We start from the raw sequence: 18,497 nt of genomic DNA on the forward strand, positions 1-18,497 counted from the left end.
GCCCTGAAGAAGGTACATCTCTTTAAATCACTTGAAATTTCATGTTTTCTCATGTGGCAGTATTATGACATCCGCTGGAATTATGAGAGTTTTGTAATTATTAGACCCCTTTCGCATGTTAATAAGAGTTTTAGACCTCAGAGCGCAGGGAGCGGCTAGAAACCTTGATAGAAGGTGGAAGTTTGATATGAAGGGTTTGATTTTAGAGAAGGCGTCAGGTAGAAGATTACAGTGACATCAGAAAAGACAACGACAGTCTGTTGGAAGGTCTGGTCAACTTTGATAGGGCCTTCACACTGAAACCGAATCAGCAGGAATCAAGCAGAACCAGCTGGAATGAAGTATTTGCAAAATTCGTGCCACATTCGGGGCCAGTCGGGTGCGATTTCCAAATGGACCTTTTATCCTCTTCACACGTGAAGGAATGAGCCCAAATGCAGTCAGAATGAAAATTGTTGTCTATTTATGTGAATTCGTAGTGTATTCTAGAAATTCCACTCCATTCCAGATATTCTTTTGGCCACATTCTGGCAGTTCGAAGTAGGTTGCCGATTCAGTTCTCCATCGAATGAGATACGAATGTGTCGAATAATGTTAAAATGCCGTAGAATGCGGTCATGCTGCAGTTAGAATAGTTAGAATGCGCTCAGAATCCACTTTGAATGCCTCTCGATATTTCTCCACTTTTTATGATGCACCTCGACAGTTTTTAACATGTCAAAAACTTTCGGGCCAGCCAAAAGAACGGGCACAAATGACTGGAATGCAGTGAGAATTTCTGGAATACACTACGAATTGCCAGGAATTGCCAAGAATAGAAAAGAATTTTCTTTCTGACGGCATTCCGGCCCATTCTTGCTCTCGTGTGAAGGGGGTGTACGGAACCAGCGGACCAAAAATGGTGTCTGTGACCTTAGTCTTGCACGCATGCAGAATTTTAGACATTATAGAACAGGGAACAGGTTGATAAATGATAAGTTTGATATAATTTAGAGAAACGCTCGATGTAGTAGGCACGGCGGCACCCCTACCACCAGTCTGTTGGAATAATCCTAGTCGTCAAGTCTAAGATTACATGACACGCGCGTAAAACATTTTGGTGCTAGTATCAGGGCAAACGTCAGACTCGACCTCATTATGCGTATTAACAATAACGTACCTTCGCCCCGTGGTATGAACTGACCATAAATGTAGGCGCATGTGGAAATGTGTATAGATCATGTCTTAACCCGGTAATGCTGACCTCATAGGTAGACTACTTTGGCATGGAAATTTATAATGAACGTTTCTTGAAAACGCGTTACCATCGGTAAAGATTCGATCAAATACAAAGCAAAACATAATGTGATACAAGGCAGTTAAGACTCATTTGTTGCCTACTTTTCGCATCAAAATGTGCACGAAATGTACGATGTACAAATGTACATGTAACGTTACATATAATTTAAAATAAACAAATATAATGTTACCCACTGGCTACCCTATCTCACAAGAGAGGAACTGAGATTTTTCCGTTACATAAATCGTGTATCGCAAGAAGATAGGTTATATTCCTTTTGAGGTACCTAAGCTTTAGTCTATGTGATTTCAACTGGATTACCTGGATGAGATCAGGAAACACGTACTTTATAATAAGCGCAGCTTACCTTCATGTTGTCCTGTTGGTGCGATGGCGTCTTAAGAAAAAAGATCGTTATTTAGGCCACGTGTGTTCCAAGGTGCGCTTTTTATCTCGTTATTGTTGACAGATATTTACCCATTAGTAACTCAGTACTCCTACACCCAGACCCGTGGATTGGCCGTCTCATGGCCTTATCCCGTGACTTAGTTTATTGATCCTCATTAATCTGAACCCAGACATGACAAGAGTCAAAAAACAATTTGTTAGTGGCAAACAATACCATCATAGAACCGAGACGTGGTGGTCCATGTATTTGTTCGTTCGTTTGTTGCTTTACTTGGCGAATGCAATAAAATAAAGGTGAAAACTCTATGGTGGGGTATTTGTATTCTTTCATGAATGCTGGATTAACCTAGAAAAGTAAACATCAGCTCAACTTTATCTTGTCCTGTTCTTTTGTTAGCGTGATCGGAATTACTGGTCGATCGAGGACTGTGCATGCGAGCATGCTGTAGTTGTTATAACATTATTGTTGACATATACATTTACACATAAGTTACTTAGTGTGCAGATACACAGACTAGTGGATCGTCCGTCCGACGGCTTATATTCGACCAGAAACCCTGACAAGACCATCATAAGGGTAAGGCAATAAAAATTTAAGTAGCGAAAGACTGTGGTGCTGCGAAGAAACGCAGTCAATCTTTCTGGCCGTTCACATTGCAAGCAATGTAGGGTTCTCACCCGTCTGAAACACCAAGCAATACTAGTAGTCTGAATAGTGTATTGTTAACCACTGTAAGCACGTTTGCTTCATTACATACGGTACACACCGGGGTGGACGGATATTTACATGAAGTATCCAATGAGCCGCGTCAGCTGGATGAAAAAAATAAGAATTTCGTTAAAGAGGGACAAATAAGTTGCCATGGGATTTCAGTTATCAGTCTTTTGCAGTCTATCCAGCAATCCGACGGCCGGTCCGTTCATCCCTAGGCCAATTTACTCCTATTAGGCTTTTACTCATAACTTTACTAAGTCCCCTATTACTATTCGACCAGGCGAGAGTCTGTGGTAGAGACTATGGAGCTCTGGCTATGGAGCTCTGGCTCCAGTAATGGCTTAGCAGCAGCTCCGGTCAAATTTGCTTGCAATAGGACTTCAGACTATTCAGACTATTGATGTTATATTAGCCTTGTGAAACGAGTATACTTAAAAAAAAAGACAAACAGGAGATGTATTCGCTTTTATTCATCTATTCATCTTCAAAGTTCAAAGATAGAAGAAATTTACGTTCAGTCTTGATATAAAGTAAACACCAAAAGTTTTTCAACAAGTTCACAATTACAGACACAGGGAAAGCAAATAAAAGTACAACGAAAGCAAAAAAGACGCTAATCAAATGACGAACTCAAGTTCGCTGTCGTTTCAATCAAGTCATAGGTGGGCTTTTCAATGAGGTGAAATGACAATGCTATTCAATACTTGATAAATTGCAATAGGCGAGGTGGCCAAGTTTATTTCTTAACTTTGACAATCGTTCATGTGGCCAGGCAAGCAGGGCAACTGAGAATGAGAAGTGGGGGTCAACGTTGTTTATGAGTTTGTTTCTTACAGCCGTGACGGATCTGTTGGTGCTGGTCCAGTGATGGTGAAGTTAGTCTTCTTCTTATCATAAATCTTGCTGTGGGGATGATGGCTCATACACTGGCCATTGCAGACATCTGTTAGGAAAAGACAAGATCCTCATTACAATACTTTGTATGGTAAGAGCAATATGTCTTCTACATAGGCCATTCTTCTCTCCGTGATTCGACGTGAATAGTTTCATCAGTTTGGTATGTTACTGAATAAAGAGATTCTTTTTACACAACCCACAACCTAACTTTTCGTGATGGACGTTTCAGTGGCCGTCTGTCACCTTCCTCGGGGCAATTCTAACTGCTTCACACTGCTTCATATGTCATTTTTTGTCCTATATATGACGTTTTGCTCCGTAGTTAAACATAGTTTTAAACATAACTCACGCATAGTGACGTTGTAAACGCCCGGCTCAAAACTTTCGCATGCGACCTCGCAGCCTTGTTGCGGCACTGCATGCAGGGTGATCTGTGCGTCGTACTTCCCTGGGTCCTGGGGCTCGTTCAGGAAGGACGCACCTGATGTGTTGAACAAGCACGGATAAAGATAACTGCGTGATCGTAGTGAAGCCTCCGACGTAGAAACTTTACAAACCTCTACATTCCCTTGCTCTCTTTGAAAATAGAAATTTATGAGGTTCCTCAAATATACAACCATTAGTATTGTCCAGTGTTCTAGCCAGTCTGAATTTTTTTCTGTCCCCTGTCTATTCTATTTCGAATAGAAATCCTGTCGAGCGCAGAAGGTGCAACGATACGCGGGGGTCTGAGAAAATTTTAATATCTAGACCCTCTGAAACATTATTTCCTGCATTTTGGAGACAACTTTTGCTGGTAGAGTAGACTAAGCTTGGTTCAATGGTATCTGTGCTAAATTTCTGGAGATCTTTGCAAAATTATTTTTTTAAATATGGCGAGTTTGTCCGTCACAGAGGACAGAATGGCCATTTTTTTTCCGTCCCCAGCACTAAAATTCCATCAAAAGACAGAAGGACGGGCACTGGATAGAACCCTGGTATTGTCTCGTCCCCATGGCAGATCTTACCTAACGGCAGGCCGTCCACAGGGTCCACGTAAATCAGCAGCTCGCCTGTCCCCGTGCCGTTCTTCGTCTCGTACTCCATGTCGATGAGAAAATCTCCTGACGTGCAAAACAAAAGAAGTGTATGGATGTGAGAAAATCAGAAGCAACCAAAACGGCAATAATGAGCGGGTAATTTCAGAATTTCAGAGAGCATACATGATAAACTAACTACAGGGAGGAATGTAATAATGTTGACTGTTGTGTGGCATACTCGAATGGAAAAGTATGAACAGTAACCGGCTAGTTTTTGATGGGGTTTGTTGAAGAATTGAGATTTTGAATGGCTTGATTACCTTGTGGCCCAGACTTGGGAGTGACGGTTAGCTTGGTGATTGTCGCATCGCCGTTGTCGACTATCGGGCACTGCTTCAGCAACTCGCAGTAGTAGATCGGGTCCACGTCAGCCCTGCGAATGGAACAAGAGCATACCGGTGTCGTGGATTACTTCATTCCTCACTACTAGGACACCATTCATATTTAGGAGCAACCTTATTATGCTGTAAGAAAGTTCAATGAAGATTGGCCATGAACTTGGCTTAAAATCGTCTGTAAACCGATATTCTTGCGAAGGATGTAGATATTTTAAACGGCATATTGAACAAGATAAAAGCATTTACTTTTCAAATGCATGGACGAACTCATCAAAGCCGACGAGGGCACACAACCCGTCACAGGCTAGACCCACCGCCTGGCTCCCGGTTTTGTTGGCAACGATCGAACACAGTTTTTCACAGCCTTGCGTTAGCCCACCCTCTGTGAAAAGAAGAAGAAGAAATTGATTTATTAAATAAAACTGCAATATACAATATACAGAAAACCACAACATCTAATGTACTTGCATAACCTCCAAGAAGCACTGAAATACAGTCCAAGATTTCCTTGTAGTTCATTTGTATTTTATACTGAAAAGTACAAACTGCATATCCTGACAGATTTGTTTGATCCACTCACACACATCATCGTCAACCGGGGCTACATCCCTGACGGGCACCGGCGCAATTCTGTGACCGAAGCCTTAATGATTACTCCTACCTATCAGTCAGAACAAATTGCACACAGTTTAACTGTTATTCTGTGTACTCACCGAGAATGGCCTCTCCAATCGTCTGGATAGCGTTATGAGCAAAATCCACGCAGAACTTGCACTTGTCCCTGTCGTTTACGTTGCTAGGCTTGGATGCCCTGCTGCTCAGAGACCAGCTGCCGCCAGTCCGAACCAGGGGCGCCTGGCGACGGGGAGGGGGGCGGTCAGCCAGGCACTGATGTGCCAGGAGAACGGCAAGAACCATGGCGGCGAACTGGAAAAGTAGATAAAAACATCGTCCATCTTAGGATATAGGAGTTTTCTTGTACACAACCAGTTAATCTCACCATAACTGGTTGTGTAAAAGAAAACTCCTATGATCTACCAACGGCGGTATCCATCCAGCATCCACTGGCCATCGGTGGCCATCCAGCATCCTCTGGAGAGTTCATGCTAGACCCCGCCCTTTCGCATGTTTATAAGAGTTTTAGACCTCAGAGTGCAGGGAACAGCTAGAAACCTTGAAAAATGGTATGAAAGTTTGATATGAGGGGTTTGATTTTAGAGAAGACGTCAGATAGAAATTACGGTGACACCTGTTAGTTATCTCCCAACCCTAACAACAGTCTGTTGGAAGGTCTGGTCAAGTTTAAGGAACCAGTGGACCAAAATAGCGTCTGTGACCTTACTCTTGCACACATACAGACTTGCACATGTGCAGGGTGTTAGACCTTTGAGAACAGGGAACAGGTTGATAAGTGATAAGTTTGATATGAGGATTGTTAGAGAAAGACTCGATGTAGAAGTCACAGTGGCATCCCTATCAGCTTGGTGGAATAGTCCTGGTCATCAAGTCTAAGATTACATAACTCATGACACGCGCGTAGAACGTGGTGGTGCTCGGTTCAGTTCAGTTCAGTGGTGCTATCAGGGCAAAAGTCCGAATCGACCCTATTATGTGTCAAAAATAACAAACCTTCGCCCCGTAATGTGAATCGACCATAAATGTAGGGGCTTGTGGAAACGTGTATAGATCATGTCTTTATATATATATATCTAAAGATGTTCCCCTTCTTGACACGAAGCCCTCATGAACTTCAATGCAATACAATAAAAGCTATCTCCCATTTAACGTTGGCGGATGGATTAACACTGATAGACCGACCAGCTTGCACAGCGTAATAACGTAATGTATCATGAAACCTCTGTCTGTATGGTTGGAGGACGTCGTGGTCTTGCAAGGATGGAAATACTGCAGATGCAAAGAGTCCTAATGCAATTAGTCATTGGAAAGGGGAAGTAACGCAATATAAAGGGTGCAGGGTAAACGTTTTACAAACGCTAACCAAAGGCGGGATACGTAACGTTATGATTACATGCAACACATCTAAAGTTATCATCATGGGGCAGCTGTGGGTCTATAGGTAATAAAGGTATTGTGTTCTAACGTACCTCTATCTTAACTATCAAGCAACAAATCTGAATTATATCTCCATCTGCTTCGTATTCTACATCTTTATGGGAACATGAACTGTCTGGATGATAGATATATAATGTATCCCCGAATAAGTGAGATTTTCTCATTGGCACTATGTTATCCTAGAAAAATAACCTTTTTAAGCGCAGCTCACCTTCATCTTTTCCTGTTGGTCTGGTAGCGCGATCAGAAGGACAGGTCGATCACTGCGCGTGTGAATATGGCGCGCTTCTTATCACTTTATTGTTGACAAATATTTACACAGTAGTTACTCAATGTACAGACACAAACAGACCAGCGGATTGGTTGTCAGGTAAGTATAATTAGAGACCCTGGCAAGGGTCATAAAATGATTTTTAGAGAAATGATGTGAGCCCGCTTAGGGACGCAATTACATGACGATAGGATACTTTTTGACTCTTCGTCTTGCCAGGACTGCAGACCCAAGCGATAGTGACATAGTCGGAATAGTTTATGGACGGACACTTTAAACACATTTGCTTCATACAGGAGCGGACTAGTGATATATCAGCATTACATATGTTAGAAAAGGCATGTTTTGCAAAGCTAATAAGATGGCAAACTGTAGGCTCTTAGAAATGTAAGAGGTGGCTATTAGTAAAAAAAAAAACTTCGTGTAGTCCCTTTTTATTTCTCCACTGCTTTAATGGACAGGGTATTTTTAATTAATCAAGATAGCCTCACTACTACCCTTCTGCAAACGTTGGATCACCGCCATAAATAACACCTTATCTCGATGTTGCCCCCTTACGTTTTGCTGACACGTCGATACGCAGGTGGGCTGACCACTGCGTTTGAGACCAAAGTACACGCGTCACCTCATCTGCTAACAAAACATCGTTCATCTGGAGGGTCAACCTTCATTATTGAGCTGATACGTGATTGGTTACTCGGTGGGTGTGCCTGTGCAAACGCCAGTGGATTGGCCACCTCTTTAAAAATATGATCATGTTTGACTAGCAAACGGTCACGAGGCCATCACGAGGAACACGCCCGACGTCTGGCCATGGAGTCAAGGAGGGGTTGCTGATAGTCTCTACCATGTTAGGAATAAATGACATCAAGTTTATTGCAAATTCTTGCCCGTGGGCTAATTGCAGGTAACATAGATTCAAACAGTGTAAAAGACAATATCACAAGTGTCTACTCTAGTAATAAACGTCTAGTAGGAGTTAATTGGCCTAGGAGTGAACTGACCGACCGGCTAGCTGGATAGACTGACTGCAAAGACTGACTTAAAACCCATAGTGACTTATTTGTCCCTGTTTGGCCAAATTCTTCTATTTTTTTTGTCCAGCTGACACGTCTGCCTGAAGACTAGGTTGCTGATATCAAAGCAGATACTGACAGAAAAGATCGCGCTTGTGGAAGACTTGAATAAACTGGCACAAACAGGCGCCAATACCTCGCCTTAAACTACATTTTTTTTCTAAATTAAAAAAAAAATCAAAGTTGGCAAATGGCATAAATGGACGCCAAATTTGCAACTGCAAAAGTAATTTGTCAATTTCTAGGCTTCTTTGTTTGTTCGAACTTTGTTTATTCATCGGTGAAGCTCAAATTATGTCGCATGCATGTCACTTTTTATTGTGGTCATGAGGGTGATAAGGAGTATTCAAGTCCGTATGAGGTCCGTATGGAAGTCTCAGCCTCTACCAGGCTTCACGGGTCACTGGAAAAATAATAGAAATTGGACAGCTAACTCCTATGGCATGCTGTGTGTCTATATTTCTCCGATTTCTGCTGTTTTCCTGACGAAATATGGAGCCTAACAGAGGCTAAGAATTCCATACGGACCTCATGCGGATCTGAATGTAACCTTATACGCTTTGAACCCGGCTTTACCTGCTTTATTTGTCGACTTTTGTCGGGAAGATCGCAGATGATGAAGTACGTAATCATCCCCTGCAACACCTGCATGAAGATGAAGACATCTACGATTTCGCTGACCTCATACCTCCATGGAATATTTCAAGTCCCTTTTTTAATTGTATGAGAAGCAACATAGCCCACATGTACAATTACCAATCAGCTAGAAGTTGGTGGGGAAGATTGCCACCAAACTGTCCCTGCAGTTCAAGTTCACGGTGCTAGGTGGCCCAAACTTACACCACTTCGAACGTACATCAAAATCTATGTACTGCCAATAATAAAAACCACAGCATGGCCATGGCCAAAGGCATCAAAACAGCAGGTCCAGCCAAGGTCAAACACCAGGAGACCCCAAATTGAACCTCACCGTCATGTCAACAACACCAACACATGCGTCAAATTTCATCGCAATCTCGCGTGACGTTCTAGAGATAAACCGACGGAAATGCAAGAAACAAACAATCATGCTCAGTAAAACAGAACCTCCATCTCATGGACATGACAATCACCAAGAGCATATAATTGGGACGGGAAACACTTCATGTGATGATGCCATGGCGCGAACTGGTAATGCACAGCAAGACACTATGGCATAGTAAGGGATTATTTAAACTTCTTCGTACACTTCGTACAAATCAAAATCAGTGTCTGCGTCCGTCAGAATCAAAGTCATCTATCTGTATATAATACGTATCGTTATGTTTTCTTCTAGCCAATTTTTACTCAGTGTCACGTCGATGCCACAGCCCATGCGTGATATGCCTGGCGTATATTCCAACCCTGAACAAGACGGGCGAAAAATCCAAGTGTTTTGTTACGTTTATGAAGGTTAGACATCCAGGTAAACAATATTCTAGTTAGCTGTACTTGTATTGAATTGTTCTGCTAGTTCAGTCTAGTGACGCTGAAGAAGAGTGATGGATGTCACATGAAACGTCCGGAAGTAAATATCCATTTTTTTGTTTGTTTTATCTGGTCAGGTAACATTATAACAGGTAGTCCGGGACGTCAAACGTATTTCCCGTGATATATACCGCGAGTGATTCGGAGCCGCTTGAAGCAGTCCCCTGGGACGGGTTCAGGATCAGGGCTTGCAATCATCCGGTAAGTATGATAAATCTGTCTGAAACGCGCCGGTAATCAGCGCTTAATGGCTTCCAAAGGGATTGTGAACCTCATGGCAAATTAAAAGCGACAGTCGTTCAAAAATCTAGTTCAGTGAAATATCTTTATCTAAACGTTGCTGTTCGATGGTTATTTTCAAAAGGTGTGCAATTAAGGTTTTGCCTGTAAGCCGGACTGTGTGTACAGCGGCCTCCGCGTTTGACGCATAATTCAGAAAAAAATAGGTCAACAATCTTGAATGAAACGCCGGGGGCCATTGCCAAAGAGCCCTCGAGACTGCGCAGTGACATATCATCTACCTGAATTATATATTAGTATCCAGACACGGTACCATCATAGTGACGGGTGATACCTCTAGCGTAGCCCAGCTCAGACCCATTATTTAGGCGCGAAACGTAATAGTGCAAAATTCGATCTGCCCAGGTCTTCCCGCCAACGTAAGACATCACGCAGCACGTTCTCACTGTACATCAAAGGCACTCGGGCAAGGTGGGAGAGGAGAGGAGACGGTGGCAGAACGAACATCTCATATCAGTCTCAAAATACGGGATATCAGATAGAGGAGACATGAATCCGGATTCGTCCGGCGGTGGGTACACGAAGGCCCGCTCGATGCAGCACCGGGACGCGCTCCTGCTGCTCGGGCAGCACCTGGCCTGGCGGGACGGGGACGTCGTGCTTGACGTTGGCTGTGGAACAGGGGAGATAGCAAGGTACGATTCATCTCCGGGGAGGTACTGAGGGATCATGAGATGTCACTGAGTTCCATGATTGTCTTGTCACTTTCTGATGCCGCACACTCTGTGAGACAGGCTGGTGAAAACTTATCAGGTAAGGCAGAAGATCTGAGACGGTCTGGCCGTCATGTTTAGTTTAGGTCAAGGCTTCCAATCTGGAGCTCATTCGGGCTTGCATTTGTCTATCGAGCTCGACGATGGGCATTTTTGAACCCAGGAAGCAATGAATTTAAAAAGACAGGACGGGTTGCCTATTGTATGCTCGGTGAATGGCTGGGTCTATCATCTCTCGAATCAACGGCATCTGTTTTTCGGCACTGGTAAGTTAGTTGCTCAGGCCTACTGGAACAGATTTATTGCCATCAGCACTGAACGCATCACGAACAAAGCATCGCAATAAACCAGTCGAGTTCCCTCAAATGTAGATGGATAGGTAACCACACGCACATCATTGCGATTGGCAGTTGAGGCAAATATGTTTTGGGCAATGTTTCTAAATCATCATCATAATAGGTGTAATTTCAATCCTCGCTATAACAGTGTCATTGCAATATTTTTCTTGTACAGGTAGGAGTGAAATATTCAATTATGTTGCAATAACAGGAGAGGCGCGCAGTCAGCTAGCTCTCGGGTATGATGGATGTTGTGCAGTGGGGGAATGGTCTCCCCTGCAGACCTTTCACTGCTTTGTCTCCATTCATCCGGTCTACGGGAGAGAGGCCTCTATTTGGGCCGGCTCATCTTCAAGTGATTTCCATTGTGATTTGCGGCGTCCCATTCTCTATGCAAGGCTGATGCTCGTAATGGTAGACTGTGCTTTATCACCCGTACTCTTGTGGGAAATCAGTTATTCCATCATGCCGTGATATACGTTTAGTAGTGGGAAATAACTGGCGACTGCAAATCCAATAACGATCAACATTACTACTGTTTTGGTTCCCGGTAAAAGACGCGTTCGCTATGGCGTGCAGTCTAGGTGATATTTGGCGGAATGTTTCAGCGAGTGATAAATTAAATCATTTGTATTCGTGCAGAAGTGTCCGGTACAATCAAGTCACAACAGTTAAAAACATTACAATCGAACCTCGCATGATGCGATTAAGAAATTACAGTTTGTCTAATCCCTAAGAGACAACGGAATACAGTTATGGTCCTTAACGTTGTTACAAGCCGCCAGAGGAAAAAGCCTCTTACAGAGAAAATTCTACAAACTGTAGATCATTAAGTTTTTATAACGATGTTAAACACTAAGCCTTCCGCATGTGTCTCCATGGTAGCTAAAGCTCTCATCGCATCACGAATTTTCATGACCTTGGATCGCCCCTGGCGGGATGTTTATGATGTTATCTACAATAATGATGTCTACCTGTCCTGTGGTGCAAGACAAAATAAGGGCTTGCTTGCTGAGGCCACGTTGATGTTGTGAGTTTTCTCTGGGTGTTTTACGGAGTTGGTTGAATATTTCAGTAACGACACTTTGAAAGTGGCGTACGGAGCACCTTTTTCACGCCACCATACTGCTCTTCGTCGGCACCAACGTTCTCCCCAAAGAAAATAAAGGTATCGCTAGATGATAATGTTTGTCACGTCAGTCCCGTAACGCGTATACGTTATGTTCAACATAGTTTATAATTTAGAACGTCCTGTTGCAGCGTTGCATCAACCACAACGGTCTGAGATTTGATGTACAAACATGGCGCTATCATTCTATATTTATTGCAAAAAGAAAAGACGGCAAGACATGATGACAGAACATTAAGAATAGAGTACTCTATTGAATTATTTTGCATGCCATTAGACACATCGCAGATCGGAAGGAGGTCGCGACAGTGGTGGGGCTGGACATTTCCAAGGACATGGTCAACTTTGCCACCTCCAGCAACACGGCGGAGAAAGCCTCTTTCCACGTGCTGGATATCCAGGACGAGTCTGGCATCAGGGAGGACTGGCGGGGGAAGTTTACAAAGGCCGTCAGCTTTCACACTGTGCACTGGATACCGAACAAGGAAAGGTTTCTGGCGAATGTTCACATGTGTTTGGAGAAAGGTGAGTAATATGATGTGTAGGTAGAAAGATATTTTTATACTTTTTCTCATCTCAGAAGAATCAATTTGTCTTTTAAGAAATGAGATATTGGGGAAATACTGGTGTAAAGATGATGATCTTTATTTGCTCTCTGCCGCCAATGGGCCATAGCAATGTAACATAGACATAGACATAGACTCAACAAAACAATGAAATACTTGTTGATGATCGATGGGAACAGAAACTGATCCGTATTCCCAGCTTCCGGAGAGCGGTCAGCCGCGACCGGAGTAAAGTGCTGGCGCGTCCGTGGGCGATGTCCTTGGTGCTGAAACGGAGATCCCTTAAGCCAAGGGCACAACCCGCCGTACGTGCAATTTGTCCGTACGTTTTTTTTTGGGAGGCCACGTCCGCCACGTATTTCTGAAAACGTTCAGGCGGCGCGTCGCCCGTGCTGGCACGTACGGGGGCGAATCCGCAGCCCGATGGCACACAAAGTTTGCATGCACGTAAAGTTCTACGGCGTGTCTGTGTGCTCCCAAATCCGTCGGATTCCCTACGAGTTCGTACGGAGGCGGTACTTACCACTTACGGATCCCAAAAGATTGCCCACGTTTTGGCACGTAGACAGTCTGGATGCATAAAAAGCGCGTGCCCGTTTACCGCAAAGGAAAAAAAGAGCGGTAGCGGTGAAATGTAAAATCTGAAGAAAAAAAACAACTTCGTCGCCAGATAGCGAAACAGACTTCTTGGTATCAAACATTTGCTATAAAGTGAAACAATCGCAGGTTAGTCACGTAAGTTTGACATGTGTCCGTTTTTGCCACATGCAGGTGGGGAACTCCTCTTCAACTTGTTCGCAGGGGTCCCAGCGATCAAGGTGGCGCGTGACATCAAACACCACCCCAAGTGGCGGGAATATCTGACGGACTACGCGCTGCAGTTATACGAGTGGCCAAAAGGGGACGTTGCTGGCATGTCACACCTGCTGGAGGAGTGCGGCTTCGAGGTGGTGACGTGCGAGGTTCACACTCTCACCTTCAAGCTCGATTCCTTGGAAAAAGAAAAGGCTTTCTCTCGCCCACTTCTAGGACATCTACAGTACATTCCCGAGGAAAAGCAGGACGACTTTCTGGAGGATGCCATCAGTATGGCTCGTGAGTTGTACCAGAAAGACGAAGAGGGACGAGTTGCTTGGGAGATGCCTCAAATCGTGGTGCACGCGCGGAAGTTGTAGGCGTCTTTTGGGCGAGTGTCCTGCGGTTAGGTTTCGTTAGGTAGTCACACTACCTAAAAAAACAAACTCGTGCAACCTACAGATATCGCTATTCCTCAAAGGAAGACTTCTGGCGAGATGCTCATGATGAAGATTCAACACACCGCTTATCATAATAAGCGCATTCATACTTATCAAATGTATCAAAGCCCATACCGCCAAGTTGCCTTTAACATGTACTGTTATTAAGACCTACGATCACAGCAAAGACTCATCTCAAAGGTACAAAACGAGTTTCATGACTGGATTTCGTGTGCACAGAGATGATCTGTGGTAAGTCTGACTGGCTCCAACACGCAGTTTTCACTCTCAAGCTACATTATTTATACTCTGAACAAAACCAGCACGGATGTTTTTCATCAAAGTGTAAGGACTTTTGACACATTTATTGGTGTACAGAATGTACATATTTATCGATAATGAAAATAACGTATTTGAGTTTTGATACCACAATGACGTCATCATTGGATACAGCGCAAAGTCGCCTTTGTAAAGTAACCTAATAGATGGCAGACTAAATAGATTAGACAATCACAGAAATAGTATTTCATTGCCCAACTCTTTTCAGTATAAACAGGTACTAGATCAAATGTTTGAATCATGTCAGTGATTCAAACTTTTTGACCCGGAGATCTTTTACTAAACTATTTCCCTATACCTGATTTGAAACATCAGTTATTGTTCCTGAAAGTTGACTTTTGTACTATTCAAAGATCAGTGTGCATTACATGGCCCCATCTCTCTTACATGGACAAGTTGGAGATGCCTTAATGTACAGCTGAATTAGGACTATCAAGATAGAAATGTTTACATCTTGTTGAATATACTGCACTTCATGTATAAAACCATTGATATTGCAAAAGATAAATCTCTTCACACAATTCTTGTATCATGCTACATATAACTCAACACACAAATGATAAGCAGATCCCGGAGTCACAATGAAACATGGCTTCCCTGATCAACACTTGCACTGCACTTCTAACAGAGCACTTAGCACTGACACCCACACATGAGAACTACTTAGTATATATCTATATCGCTGCAATGTTTGCTGCAAAATCAAAGTATTTTACACACTTAGGTGCTTTCAAGACAGATTAAAAATCACAATTGTGTTGTAAAGTGCAACTTATACTTATTGTGCGCCCCACTTTGTACTGTGGTCAATATAACACTACATGTAACATATCTTCTGTTCAACTTATCAATTATACAGCTATATTGCACCAAATCACCCTGGTAGATGGTAATATCCAAAATATACATTATAATCAGCACAGATTGATAAAACAGGTCAGTTGTGGCTGTTGAATGCTGCGTATCTCAGGGCCTGCTGTTGCCATCTTTACTGTTATGCAGATTCTACACTATTTGGTGGTTCTTGACAATGTGTCTGTTTGTACCTTTCCTTGAGGTAGTCCTGTGCATCTCCTTGACATCAATTACCCGGTATTGCAATATGTCTGATCAGTAAAATACTTGTTAACACAGCTGCAATCATGTTTTCGCTTTTGTAACCACATGGAAGACAAAGGAAATTCCCTGAGGTTAGTCATGTAGTATCAAATACATTAGTCATGACACGAATCACAAATCTTAGAGTAACTCCGAGAAACACATTTAAGCAACAATTCTAAATGAAGTCAGATACTAGTAGGTTCCTTTGCCATCATATCAATAGCCTTAGTCTTCAATATCTACAGTATAGAAACTGCACATTTACATAGAATTTGCCGAGTATGAAAGTTTAAGTGGATCAGGTAAATTGTAGAGGGAATTTTGGCTGACAGCCTATCCACAATTAGCAACAAAAGGATTTTTCCACAAAATTCTACTGTTTTTTACTTCCGTCACCTACCCACCCACCAACCATGATCAGATGACTAAAACCTGTAGTCACCTTTCATTTAGTTACCTGTCAATCAAAGCTTGCAGTTATTACTGTTACAGTATTACAGTTCAAACTTGCTCTGGACCTCATCAGCGATCATTTTAGCGATGGCGAGAGACGAGGTAGCGGCAGGAGACGGGGCGTTCCTGACGTGTAACATCCGACTGCCCAGCTCTCCGACTCCGCCGTCAAACACAAAGTCATCCACCAGCTGCCCCTCCTCATCTAGCGCCTGGGCACGCACTCCTGATGGGCCCCTGGGGAATACATGCAGTACTGTGAGCTGTGGTTTAGAGTGGGTTAGAAAATATACTGATATAGACTGAGTGAAATATCTAAGATTGGTGGGTAAGATTCACAACTTGTCTGGTAAGTGCACATTTTTACTGAGTGAATACTAGTAAATGTGAAAGTGATCTTGATCTGATCTGATTCAGCTCACTGAAGCACTGTTTTTCTACTGGTTGTGACAGATAATACAGATGCTATGTACAATATTTACAGGTTTATTGTATGGGTGAAATTCCACTAGCTCTTTTCCACAGGTACAATGAACCACGTCTTAACCTCCAATGTAAAGGACTGCGACTGTTTCCAATACCATGCAAGTTAAGTGATTGACAACAGCCGGGATTCAAACTCTTTGGTCCACAGGCAGTTTCACTAATGCATGCTACACTAGTGAGTGCTGTTGGTTTACAAGTTTTAGATGTCAAAAGTCATGTCATAAAAAGTTGAGGAGAGCTGACCTGGTGACATCCTGCACCCTGAGTTCAGGCACATATCTCTGCAGCTTCTTGACCTGAGCTGCCATGTTGAATCCTCTCCAAAGCTCCCCCACGCCAAACTGCCAGTGTTTGTACACCAGTTTACGCAGACCCCTGAAAACCAATGGCACACATAACACTAACAGCAGGAAGCAAGGATAATCTACAAAATACCCCACCACAGAAATAAAGATTACCAGTGAAAGAAAGGGATAAGGAATGCGTGCAAAAAAGTATAGGAAAACTTCTGGTGTGTTGGTACCATGATTTGCAAAATCTGCAATAAAAATCTATCTGCCAGTTAAGCAAGCTGTGTACTACTGCTACAAAACTACAGAAAACTTCTTTAATGTCTTCACACAACATACTTGAATGCTACAGCATCTAACGTGTCAGTCAGATCAAAATCCAGCATCTTGTAGCCCTCCCTCTTGAAGACTAACACAGCGTTTGGACCGAGCAACACGTTTCCATCCAGACGGGGGGTGAAGTGTACACCGAGCCATGGGAACCGGGGGTTAGGCACCTGGAAAGGGAGCTCTTATAAAGTTCCACATCCTTACACCCAGAAATGCACTCAGTTAGACCAGACCAAGTTTGCTACTTGTTTCATTGACTTTCGAGATATAGGAGCATTTGTACATGTTTATACTGAGCTGACAGAAACAGTTGTTACTGTAGCTGAGACACCTGTAATGATACTGGACAAGGAGAAATGTTTGTTTGGATTTATTTTTGTGGTTGTACGAGAATTAAGTACATACATGTAGACAATGTCAGCAGCAGTTGAAACGGTCATGCAGGGTTTTGCTGTTAAAGGGGTAATGTTCGTGATGGTTACTGCAAACAATGCAAGCCTAGAACCACCACAAACACTTCCCCTTTCTCAGAGTAGGCATACAAAAAGTCAAGATATATCAAGTCATAAGATTAGGACAGATGCATCCAAGAAAGAAGCAACCAAGCTCAGTCTGGTCTACCTGTAGAAAAGTCATCACTAATACTTACTTGAAGCCTAGAGCATCTACAGTATCTTTAAGGTTGAAGTCCAGCAGTTTATAACCTTCTCTCTTGAAAGCGAGGACAGCGTTTGGCCCGAGCCACATGCTACCGTCCATCCTCGGTGTGAAGTGGACACCCAGGAAGGGGAAGGCAGGGTTGGGAACCTTGGCAGGGTTGCAATGATTTGTCATGATAAGCAAAAAAAAACAGAAAGAAAAGAAGATTTCAAACAGAGAGAAGAAAAAGTGTTTTGAAAACAAATTATGATTATGGTACTTGGATGATGATGTTAATCAAGTAATTCAATCAATCAATCAATCAGTCAATCAAATAAATTAAGTAAAGCAAGTAAAAATCAAGCAAGAAGAGTGGGGGAGCATACCCTAGGTAGCCTTAATCAAAATGAAGACAACCTATAGACAGGATTTGAACACAACCTATAGTCAGGAAGCAATACATTCATCTCACAATGTTATTGGCCTGGAAAACATTTGAGGTCCCCATCATGTGTTTGAATCCTGTGACTGGGACTCTCCTATGGCACACTTACAGGGTAGATGTTGCCCTTAACCAGGTGGCACTTCTCAGGCTTCAGCAGCAGGTAGTCCCCGCGGAAACCCACAATCTTCGGCACGCTGCTGCAGCCGGACTTCTCCGCCAGTCTGTCTGAGTAAAGGCCTCCGCAGGACAGCACATACCTCGCACTGACTGTTTGCTGAGAGATGATAGTGACATACTCACTTAAGTACGTTAACAAGAAAACAATTTGCTACTCTCCAGGCTCCTCTACAGGAAAGAAAATGAAAAGAATTGCAGTCACCACTAGGGAAACGATAGAATGATATTAAAGACCACAAAAAAGCAAAACCCCTCATATGAAACCTCTGCTTAGAGAGTAAGAATTTGTCACCCTCTGAAATCATTTACAAGCC

At 43.0% G+C, this 18,497-nt stretch overlaps 4 protein-coding genes across 5 annotated transcripts in view; 1 reads left to right on the forward strand and 3 right to left on the reverse strand.

The window, feature by feature from the left end:
- The window catches only part of LOC118418808 (countin-1-like), an 11,026-nt gene extending 9,280 nt beyond the window's left edge, over positions 1–1,746 (reverse strand). The window contains exon 1 of one of the 2 annotated variants that reach the window (XM_035824885.1): positions 1,647–1,710. In XM_035824885.1, the coding sequence (XP_035680778.1) occupies positions 1,647–1,652 (6 nt within the window). In that variant the 5' untranslated portion in view covers positions 1,653–1,710. Of the gene's footprint in view, positions 1–1,646 lie in introns of both variants that reach the window. The other variant, XM_035824868.1, reaches the window with a different exon arrangement.
- A 1,106-nt stretch (positions 1,747–2,852) lies between these two features.
- On the reverse strand, positions 2,853–5,665 carry LOC118418830 (countin-3-like). The gene is made up of 6 exons (XM_035824894.1): positions 5,430–5,665; positions 4,963–5,098; positions 4,639–4,751; positions 4,307–4,402; positions 3,649–3,780; positions 2,853–3,345 (listed from the first exon to the last, which is right to left on the reverse strand). The coding sequence occupies exons 1-6, from the start codon at positions 5,632–5,634 to the stop codon at positions 3,233–3,235; spliced, it is 795 nt and encodes a 264-aa protein (XP_035680787.1). The 5' UTR covers positions 5,635–5,665; the 3' UTR covers positions 2,853–3,232.
- A 4,535-nt stretch (positions 5,666–10,200) lies between these two features.
- Positions 10,201–14,123, forward strand: LOC118422267 (juvenile hormone acid O-methyltransferase-like). Its single transcript, XM_035829789.1, has 3 exons — positions 10,201–10,577; positions 12,400–12,647; positions 13,460–14,123. The coding sequence occupies exons 1-3, from the start codon at positions 10,432–10,434 to the stop codon at positions 13,861–13,863; spliced, it is 798 nt and encodes a 265-aa protein (XP_035685682.1). The 5' UTR covers positions 10,201–10,431; the 3' UTR covers positions 13,864–14,123.
- A 150-nt stretch (positions 14,124–14,273) lies between these two features.
- The window catches only part of LOC118425660 (L-2-hydroxyglutarate dehydrogenase, mitochondrial-like), a 7,853-nt gene continuing 3,629 nt past the window's right edge, over positions 14,274–18,497 (reverse strand). Inside the window, exons 5-8 of the mRNA XM_035834646.1 lie at positions 18,116–18,334; positions 17,572–17,729; positions 16,546–16,677; positions 14,274–16,053 (exon numbers count right to left, since the gene is read on the reverse strand). Coding sequence (XP_035690539.1) covers positions 15,858–16,053; positions 16,546–16,677; positions 17,572–17,729; positions 18,116–18,334 — 705 coding nt within the window. The 3' untranslated portion in view covers positions 14,274–15,857. The remainder of the gene's footprint in view (positions 16,054–16,545; positions 16,678–17,571; positions 17,730–18,115; positions 18,335–18,497) is intronic.

This window comes from Branchiostoma floridae, chromosome 1, assembly GCF_000003815.2.
Source record: "Branchiostoma floridae strain S238N-H82 chromosome 1, Bfl_VNyyK, whole genome shotgun sequence".
NCBI lineage: Eukaryota > Metazoa > Chordata > Leptocardii > Amphioxiformes > Branchiostomatidae > Branchiostoma > Branchiostoma floridae.

Coding starts and splice junctions, on each gene's coding strand:
- LOC118418830 (XM_035824894.1), bottom strand. CDS start 5,634: ATGGTTCTTGCCGTTCTCCTGGCACATCAGTGCCTGGCTGACCGCCCC. Junction 4,752..4,962: donor TTCGTCCATGCATTTGAAAA/GTAAATGCTTTT, acceptor TTCCATTCGCAG/GGCTGACGTGGACCCGATCT. Junction 3,781..4,306: donor TGTGGACGGCCTGCCGTTAG/GTAAGATCTGCC, acceptor TCAACACATCAG/GTGCGTCCTTCCTGAACGAG.
- LOC118422267 (XM_035829789.1), top strand. CDS start 10,432: ATGAATCCGGATTCGTCCGGCGGTGGGTACACGAAGGCCCGCTCGATG. Junction 10,578..12,399: donor GGAACAGGGGAGATAGCAAG/GTACGATTCATC, acceptor GCATGCCATTAG/ACACATCGCAGATCGGAAGG. Junction 12,648..13,459: donor TCACATGTGTTTGGAGAAAG/GTGAGTAATATG, acceptor TGCCACATGCAG/GTGGGGAACTCCTCTTCAAC.